At 36.9% G+C, this 9850-nt stretch overlaps 2 protein-coding genes across 6 annotated transcripts in view; both read right to left on the bottom strand.

Moving 5' to 3' along the window:
- Window positions 1-408: 408 nt before the first annotated feature.
- LOC137586238 (pyruvate dehydrogenase phosphatase regulatory subunit, mitochondrial) lies at window positions 409-4523 on the bottom strand. Its single transcript, XM_068302245.1, is given in 8 exon segments — window positions 409-1681; window positions 1735-1850; window positions 1912-2065; window positions 2124-2337; window positions 2397-2694; window positions 2756-2849; window positions 2851-4368; window positions 4458-4523. Coding segments are annotated over 7 exon segments (2868 nt in total). The 5' UTR covers window positions 4360-4368; window positions 4458-4523; the 3' UTR covers window positions 409-1198.
- A 152-nt stretch (window positions 4524-4675) lies between these two features.
- norpA (no receptor potential A) overlaps window positions 4676-9850 on the bottom strand; it is a 49293-nt gene continuing 44118 nt past the window's right edge. For all 5 annotated transcript variants that reach the window (XM_068302189.1, XM_068302188.1, XM_068302190.1 and 2 more), the window contains one exon: window positions 4676-9503. In XM_068302189.1, coding sequence (XP_068158290.1) covers window positions 9435-9503 — 69 coding nt within the window. In that variant the 3' untranslated portion in view covers window positions 4676-9434. The remainder of the gene's footprint in view (window positions 9504-9850) is intronic.

Here is a 9850-nt window from a genome sequence, read left to right as displayed (position 1 = left end):
AGCCAGCTAGCCATTCGAGCGTGGCCAAAAGTGGCCCCTAGGACAAGACCAAACAATGATAGGAGACGGCCAAGACGACGACGATGACGGTGACGGTGACGTTGACTACAAACCAGTAGCCAGTTTGTTGTTGTTGCTAACTTTTACTCCTTTCGAGCACAAAAACAAAAAACTTAAGCAAAACATGTGCACAAAAATCTCTTTTGGCCAGAGTTTTTTGGGCATTAGCACACGCCTGAATTTCATCTTCTCCTCCTACTCTATTCCCGTCTCTGTCACTCTGGCCACACCCACTCGGCAAAAGTTTTTGGCCTGTTGTTGGTCTTGGCCAACAGCTGCTGCCGTTGCTGCTTCTGGCAGTTAGCAAAGGCATTCAACAGTCAAAGAGAAATGTTAGTCTAACACGAATCGATTTTACATTATTCTTTAATGCAAGACTTGTATATATATAATATAAATATGTATTGTATAAAGCAACAACATTTAAGTTAGTAGATATATATATAAGATATAAAAAAATGCATATAAATATGTTTCCCTTACGTTTTACTCATATTTTGCTCAACATAAGATCGATCAAACGATCAATTGAGCAGTTAATATATATTTTAATGTATATATTTAATATATCAACCTTAGTTTTCGTGTTCGTTTGTGCCATTTTTAACAATGTGCTTTAAAGTAATTGAATGCCAGATTTTGCTTTCTTTTTTCTTTTTCTTTTTTTTTTTTTTTTTGTTTCTGGACAAATCACAGATGTAAATTTTATATATAAATTTTTTGTTTTTGCTTGCAATTAGATCTGGCATTTGGTTAGAGTTTAAAAATTATTGATTTTCATCTTGGTGTACAATTTTAATTGACACGAAAAGAACATTAATCAATTGCACGCATTGTTGTCGAGGACACTTGATGTGTTGTGGCTTTTGCCGGCCTCGGAATTCCAATTGGCAATGGAATTGGGAGACGGCGAACAACTGAGCAAACGATTACAAAAGTTGTTTTCAATTTTATATATATATATATAAACTATATAACACAAAAAAAAAAAAATAGTAATAATATCCGCTTTTCATTTTGAGACTCAAATCCAAAAAAAGAAACAATTCAAAGGAAACTGCAATTAAAACAAACACATACTATAACAAACATTTTTCGCTTGGCTGTAGGTGGCCAAGTTGATGCGGTGTTGGCCATTTCACTGACGAGTCATGCCAGTGTTGTTGTTGTTGTTAGTTGTTATCAAATTTGAGCTAAACGATAACAAATCCTCTTGATCTGGTTTATCCCTGGTGGCATGATATGCCTCGCGTTCCCTATCTGGGAACTTAGTTGGCAAGTTTGGTGAATGCAAATTCACTTTGGCCTCAAAGCGTACACCAGCCACTTCGACCTCATAGTGGCCAGAGAGAACATAGTCATTTGTGACGGGCAGCTCGCGACCTTCCCTGTCGAAATTGCGCACGAATCCAAGGCACACTTGCTTCTCAAATGTGTAACCGTAGCCGGTGGTTGTGGTCATGCCGACATAGACGCCATCCCGATATATGGGCTCGCCGCCCCAGCACCACATATCCACCTCGTGATCATGGTCGTTGAGCAACAATTGCACATACATGCGTTTCACGCCCTCCTCCCGCTGCTTGAGCAAGGCACTGCGTCCTATGAAGTCAATGGGTTTCTGAAATGGGATCGATTGTACTAACAGAAAGATGACGAGATGAAGGACATTACATTCAACTTGACACGCCAGGTGCGTCCGCATTCGAGAGGCGTGGTAAATGTATCCAGATCTTGTCCCCAAAAGGCATAAAACTTTTCAATCCTAAGGGCACGAGTGGCATAGTAACCTGGCAAGTAAATAATTGACTTGAGAATAACCAACGGACACAATAGCGAGAGTTGACTAACCTGCGTGTTGAATGTTGAACTTTTGACCCGCCTGATGCAGACGAGTGTAGACGTGCAAGGCATAGTCATTGGGTATGTATAGGACATAGCCCAGTTCACCCGTGTGGGTAATATTCAAAACTCTTATACCATCGGCCAGGCCCACATCGAGTTCCTAGAGAAACACAATATGTAATATCGAGAAGCATCTCAGCAGGTTCCAAAACTTTTACCTTATACGTAAAGAAGGGAAAGTTTTTCGGTGTCAGATCTGTGTCGGTTAACTCGGATAGCAATATGCGAGAATAAGGACCCAATATGCAAATGGCCGTGTACATTGAAGTGACATCCGCTACATTGACCTTAGCCCTCAGATGGGCAGGCATGTGCTTGCGTATCCAGCACATGGAACGTGTCTGCTGAATGGTGGGAGCAATCATCATATAACTATGAAAAGAGAGAATGGTTTTAACCAATGACCATCATGATCATGCATATCCACTCACTGACGCTCCGAGAGTCTGGCCAGAGAGCAATCGTTCTCGTAGCCACCATTGGGATTCTGCATGCCCGTATGGATAATCGAACCAACGGCCACATCGACATCATTCGAGCAAAGATATTGCAGCAAATCGACCACTTCATTGCCCTTGGACCAAAAATCGTATTTGGTAAAGGAGCTGTAGTCGGCGATTCCAATGCGTTCACGACAAGCACGATATTCCGAGGCCACATGATCAAACCACGGCGGTTTGCCGAACGTACGAGTCTGTGCAATTCGAAACCGAGGCAACCCAAATTCATCTGGCAATAGCGAGGAATGAGTAAAAGAAGTCACACGAGATATTGAAGCTAATCGACTCACCTTTCTTGTCATTCTGATCATAGTAATTGGGACGCTCGTAGCCCATGGATTGTCCAAAAACTGCGCCACCGGCCTTAAGCGCCGGATAAAGGGGGTGACATGCGAAGATTTCGACCGGTTTGGAACTCCTCGAATGGATAATTGATCTCAAAGTGCTTGCCTGGGGCCTCCTTACAGCGATCGCGTAGAAATTTACGATTATTGTGCAGGCCAAGGAAGCGGCTAATGTCCAAAATGTGCAGATCCAGGTAGGTGGATCCCTTAGTTATGAGATCGGTGAGTACACGGCCAATGCCCCCCGAGGCCGAGACGCCCATGGTCTTATTGCCAGCGGCCACATAGTAATTTTGTATTTCGGGAGCCTCGCCCAAGATCCATTTGCAATCGGGGGAGAAAACCTGCAGACTATTGGTTAACCTATCCAAATGGGCCTCCTTAAAGGGAGGAACGCTGCGCAACAGAGCATCCAACAACTCGTGAAAGTGATCCCAGTCGGGCGGATGCTGGCGCGCGGCCTGTGAAAGGGGTATGACGCCATCTTCGTAAACCATTTTGGCCTCTCGCTCAAAGCCTCCAGCCAGTATGTGACCCTCGCATTCGCGAAAGAATATCCTGCTATCGAAGTCACGCACAAATGGTGTATTCGGGTCCAGATTCTCAATGGCCTTGGTATGAAGATAGTGATGCTCCACTGCCTTAAGTGGAACCTTCACAACCGGCTTAGACAGTGTGCCCACCTCCCTGGCCCAGAAACCGGTGCAGTTCACGAAATACTCACAATCCACATCGCCCGCTGTGGTCTCCACTCTATCCACTTTGCCGCGCGAACTGTGAATCTTCTTGATGGCACAGTGCTCGACAATGCGAACGCCAAGCCGTCGCGCCTCTTCCATGAAGGCCTGACAGACTAGATGCGGATCGCATACCCCATCCTCTGGTATCCACAGCCCCCCTTCAATGCCATCCAGCGATATCAATGGACAATGTTCCTTGCATTGTTCCGGACTCAAGATCTCACAGTTCATGCCCCAGGCCACAGCCTGAGATTTCATTCGATTGAACGCAGTCATGCGATCAAAATTTCTGGCCAGATTTAAACTGCCCACCTGTCGCCAGCCGGTGGGTAAGCCACGCTCCGTCAGCTGCTTGATAAGATCAATCGAGTACTCGGCCAGCTTCAGTTCAGTATAACTTGGCTCGAAGCGTCCAGCCAGTCCACAGGCACTCCAGGGTAATTCACCACCCACACGATCTTGTTCAATCAGTAGTGTGTCCTTGCCCCAACCCTGCAGGCCCAAATGATAGGCCACCGAGGCCCCAGTGATGCCGCCGCCGCAGATGACAACCCGTGCCTGTCCAGGCAGTTGTCCAGCCAGATTTTCACTCAAATCGGCTGCCTGATGGGGAGCGAATTTTCGTTTACGCAGCACTTGGTCCTCCGTGGCATCCGCTGAGGCTGTGGCAGTGGAAGAGCTCAACATTCGGCCACTCTTTATTCCTCTTTTCCAGTTGCCATGGCGCCCCACTCTTAATCCAGAGCTGGAGCAGCACCAGGCAGTTGCTAACCTTTGCATCGCTGGCGCACATTCAGTCAGCTTCATCATTATGCAGCACTGTCAATAAGAAATGAAACAAAGATAAGGAAATTCGCATGTTGTTGTTGTGTCTACACAGCTAATGTTTAAGTTTTAATAAGACGCACTTTTTTATTGTTCGTAATTAATTTTACCACAAACAGCTGATGTCCCCCCTATTTACGATAACTGGGCTACCCCCCTATTTACGCAACATCTGTGGGCTACAGATGAGAACAGCCGCAAATTTATCGATATTGTATCGATAATAATCGAAAACGATAGACGCCCCAAAAAACGGTTATTTCATTCAAAAGTGTTCCCATTTAAATCAAACTCGAAGCAATTATTCTTATTAGTTGACCTTTATTTCTACTTTTGTTCATCAAAATCATTCGCCAACTTGATGAAGAGTTATTAACAATTTTCATTTTTTGTTTTTGTTTTTCTCTTTTATCTGCTTCTGTATTCTCCTTAAAGTTTATTATATTGCGTTTTATTCAAAATTCGGTATTCATTTAACTATGTAGAATGCTGACTCATTGTCTTCTCGGTTTGCCATTTAAAAATGAATCAGAAATCAAGTTGCAAAGAAGCCGAGTATAATCTGTAGTGATGTTCAGATGAATGTACGTTATGTTTGTATGTATGTAATGATTTTTCGTTATGTATGTTTGTTTGAATATATTGTATATATTACATACATTTGTATATGTTTATTTATACATAAGTTCTCTTTTTCATTTCTCATCATTTTATTTTCCTTTAAATGTGTCTGTGTGTGTGTGTGTGTGTCTGTGTATTTGTTGACAAATATAATTGTTGTTTTTGTTTGTTTTTAATATAATATTTTACTAGGAATTGCTTTTCAAAGAATGTTCTCATTTGAAACTAAACTAAAGTAATCGATTAATCGCTTATGTATTACAAAACCTTGATCGTGCATAAGAAAAAAAAAACAACAGGATAAACGAACGAAAGGACTTGCACGTTTCGAGAGAGAGATACACGAATGCAATGAGAAATTCAACACAATCAATAATTAAATCATTTTATAAGTATTTAGGTATGTATATGTATGTATTGTATTTAAGATTTTTCATTGACGGCCTCATTTTTGACGCAACGCTCTCATAGGGAAGGCAAAACAAAGGGAAAATCATGATCAAAGATATAGTACATACATATAGTAATAATTGGCTTATAATCGGGAGAGTTTCTAGATAGACTTAACAGGGGAAAAAAGTATTTTGTATTTCATTTTTTTGTTTGGTTGACTGATACATAATTTGCTTGTAAATTGAATTTTTCATATTGTTTGCATTTAATAATCATAATAATAATAATAATAATCATAATCATAGTAATGATAATCATAATAATAGTGTTATAATACAGTTTTTATAGTATAATAATCATAAGTTCATACGCAGCATTGTATTTGTTTTGTATTTTTTTTTCCATTGTGTTTAGTTTTATTAATTTTATTTATTTTTTTTTTTTACTCATTTTTGTTTTCGTTTTTTGTTTAATAGAAGGTTCTTCTAATAACTTTCGCTTTCTTTGCTTCATTAATGTTCTTTCTCTGTCGCATTGTTAAAACTATAGATACATTTTTATGTAATTTATGTATTCATGTTAAGGGTATTCACGCGCCGTTCTCGCTCACTCTTCTTCTGTGTTGGATGTTCGGAGTGTGCCTTAGACGCTGTGTGATTCCCCCTAGCCTAGTATGTAAGGTTGTCAATCAATGGCGGAGAATTACATATTTCGATCTGGAGAGCTCTAGTTACAAACAATTCACGCCCAACAGAGACTTTGTGAATGGGCGGGGTGGGGAGTGATGTCTCCTTCTTCTCTCCGCCAATTGATTGTAATTAGATTTTCTTTGTTTTTTTTATTTTGCTTTCTCATAATATGTATCTGCACGTGCATTAATCATAATTAATACAAATAAATACGTCAAGTCGTTTATGTGTTTCCTCTTGTTTAGCTATAAGAGTTCTCTCTAAATTGAGTTACAAACTATATCAATTGGTGTGGCCCCTAGTCTGGGTTGTTATACATCCATATGTATGTGTTTGTGTGTGGGTGTGTGTTAGGGATGTATGTATATATACATATATATATTAATTGCATAACAATATACTTAGTCGAAACAACAAATTGATTTAACAGAATCCGAACAAAAATTGACACATTTTTGACTAATTTAGGATCAATTCAAGCAGTTGGATTTATGTGAATATATCTACTCTATATATGTACTTATTTTTATATTTTATGCATTGTAGTAGGATCAATATAGGATACACTATAATCTGATTAAATTCGAAATTGTTTGGTCAAAAAAAAAAAGGCAAGGGAAAAACAAATGGTTCAAAGAGTTCTTAACGAACTGGGAGAAGGTTACAATGAGATTTGGATCTTAATCTTGACTTTAATACCATTTATATGTATGTATATATGTATATGTGTGAGAGTATGTGTGTGTGTGTGTGTGTATATGTGCCATCATAAAGGACAGAACATTTGGTTTTTTTTCCACTTTGACTGACTAAGAGGCTATGCCTCTATCTAATGTATACATTATACATACAAATAAATAAATTTTAGTTTTTTTTTTTTTTTGGTTAACATTGGGATTGGCACATTATATTACATATAATACATGAAAAGCTTACGCTTTGTCTGTTTTTTTTTTATTTAATCATTTATTTGCATTTTTTGCATTTAATAAAAGTGCCAGAAAAAAAACAGAAAGTTTTTAATTCATTAATAAATAATTGTCACAAACAACTTACACACACACACACACACAGCAGTTGTAGGAGTTATAGGAGGGATCACTAGGATGATGTAGTGTGGCGTGTGTGTGTGTGTGTGTAGTTGTGTGTGAGGATATATATATTTGTGGAAAAAGGAAATATATTAAAGAAAACCGAAAAGTCTTCTCTTCTTGTTCGTGTAATAAAATGTTTTCCGCTTATCACATTTATAGAAAAATCTTAAAAACAAGTTTCCATTAATTTATTTTTTTCTTCTGTTTTGTTATTCGTTATTAACTAAAATATTTTCTTTGTCGTTTTGTTGTTTCATTTCATTTTTCTTTTTCTTTTTTTTTTTTGGTTAATAGCACACAGTGTAAATGTTCATGTATAGTATAAATTTCATTTAGTTATATCCTTGCGGTTATCCCATAAGCTAGATGGATAGACGAAACTCATTGTTAGTCATAGATAGATCAACAAGTTTATCTCTGTTCGGCAAGGATATAGTATCTTCGGCATCACCGAAGTTCGAATTCGGCAAACGTTTTTCTTTAGTTTTAGTTTTGGTTTTAGGGCACATTCAAGTTCAAAAATTAGATAATTAAAAGCTTTATTTCTTTCCTAGAGGTAAATAATTTAGTTTTAACACTGCTCATTTTGCTCTTTGCTCTTTTCTATATACACCGAAAGTATATAAGTATATATAATGTTCTCCTTTCTTGGCTTCTTTCGCTTTATTCAATAAGTTTTTGCTTTGGTTTTTTGTTTGGTATTCTTGCAACAACTAATTGCAACAAACATTTGCGGCAACAGCAGAATTTCAAGTGCAATTTAAACGGTCTTCGAGTATCAAGGAAAACCAAAAAACAAACAAAACTCTTTAAACAAAAATGTTTCATTTTTTAGTCTCTATTATATTTGATATTCAGTTTGGCTACTTTTCTGGTAAAATTCGCAAAACTCTTGAAAACTTTTTCATTTGCTGGGAATCAAAATGTCACAAAACAAAAACAAAAACAACAAAAAGCAAAACGAAGAGTTTTCAAAAATTTAATAATATATATATTTATAAATATTGATTTTATTTTTGTTTTTAATGTAAAGTTTTTTGTTTGCTTTTTGTTTTCGTTTCATTTCCACTTAATAATTAGGTAAATTTTCTCTTTTTTTTCACACACATACATATATGTATCTGTCTGTATGCATTGTTATTGTTGTTGTATATATAACTGGCGGTAGGGGTGTTTCATTTATATATTTAATACTATATATAATTCGGTTATTTTCGGTCATTTTCAAAACCAAAACTCAGAAAATGGATGATTGTTGAAGTGTGTGGGATGGAAATTGAGGGCATAAAGTAAGTCCTTTCAGTGTCCTTCATTCAAATTGGATATTTCTAGCGAAATCTAAAGTGGGCATCGGATTGCTCCTTTTTCTCTCTCGTGTAGAAGGATTAACAAGTTAGAAGGTTTGCTTTACTGTTTGCAACTAAGTGTAAGTATACATGTTTAGTATATATCAGGAGAAAAATTAAATCTATGCAAAATGTGTGTGTGTGAGTGTGTTTATGTTAAATAACACTTTTAAACTCGTTTCTTCTTTAATGGGGCTACGAGAGGGTTTAGTCAGTTATTTTTATACTTTTCTTTTTGGTTTAGTATAGTTGCTAAGCTGTAGTTTTAGTTAGTTGTAGTTGTAGGTGGAAAATTGGAAACACATGTGTAAGTAATTGTTCTTGTTGTTGTTGTTTTTCGCGGTTTTTATATCTCATTTATGATTGCATATATAGTAGGTAGTTTAGTATGTATGTTAATATGTATGTATGTATGTAGTTAGTGGCCATTAGTTAGCACTAAAATGGGAATTGATCGATCTAAAATTATCGGTGTACCGTTTATTGTTACACAAATACCAACAACTACTTTCTCTCTCTCATCTTTTTGTTAAAAAAAAAAAAAAAAACAAATAAATGAAATATATATTTATGTTTATATACACATATTTGTATATATATATGTGAGACAAAAAAAAAACCGAAGTGTTACTTCAATCTTAAATGAATATAAAGCACAAAGTTGTTCACTTTCCTTAAAGAATTTCTTCTAACTTTCATTTCATTTCATTAATCATTGAATTACTAATTAGTTAGATAATAAGTATGTATGTATGTATGTAGTTTTTCTTTGTATCTATGTATATAAGTTAATCAATGAATGTGTGTATGTGTTTGTGGGTGTGTGGGTGTGTAAATATATAAAGAACTATATATCGCTTGCGACTTTTGACTTCATTTACTTTGTTTTCATGCAAATTTTGCTTTCTTTTTTTCTCTTAGGCATAAAACTCAGTTTTTCCTTGGGTCTTGTAGGCCTCCTCCTCGATTTTGTACATATCCATAAGCTGTTAATTTGTTGTAGTTGTTGTTGTTGGTTGGTTGTTGGTTGGTTGTTGTTGTTGTTGTAATGTTAATAACAGCGCGAGCGGTGAAGGCGGGGCAGCAAATAGGTGAAGAAAAAGACAGTTTCAAAGGAAGAGAGAGAAAAACGTTTGTGTTTGATTTTAGTTTGGCTTTGATTTTGTTTTTGGGGGGGGTTTTTTTTCTTTTCTTTTTATGCTTTTACAACAATCATATGAAAGTGCATATATATGCATATGGATTAATTGATTAAGACATAGGTTTATGTATGTATAAGAAGGAGAAGAGGACACCTAGCAAATTGATTAGAGTTCAAATAGAGATAATGCAT

Source organism: Drosophila tropicalis, unplaced genomic scaffold (assembly GCF_018151085.1).
Source record: "Drosophila tropicalis isolate 14030-0801.00 unplaced genomic scaffold, ASM1815108v1 contig_952, whole genome shotgun sequence".
Lineage (NCBI taxonomy): Eukaryota > Metazoa > Arthropoda > Insecta > Diptera > Drosophilidae > Drosophila > Drosophila tropicalis.
The sequence above is the reverse complement of the archived record's forward strand: the minus strand, read 5'-3'. Positions and strand labels throughout refer to the sequence as shown.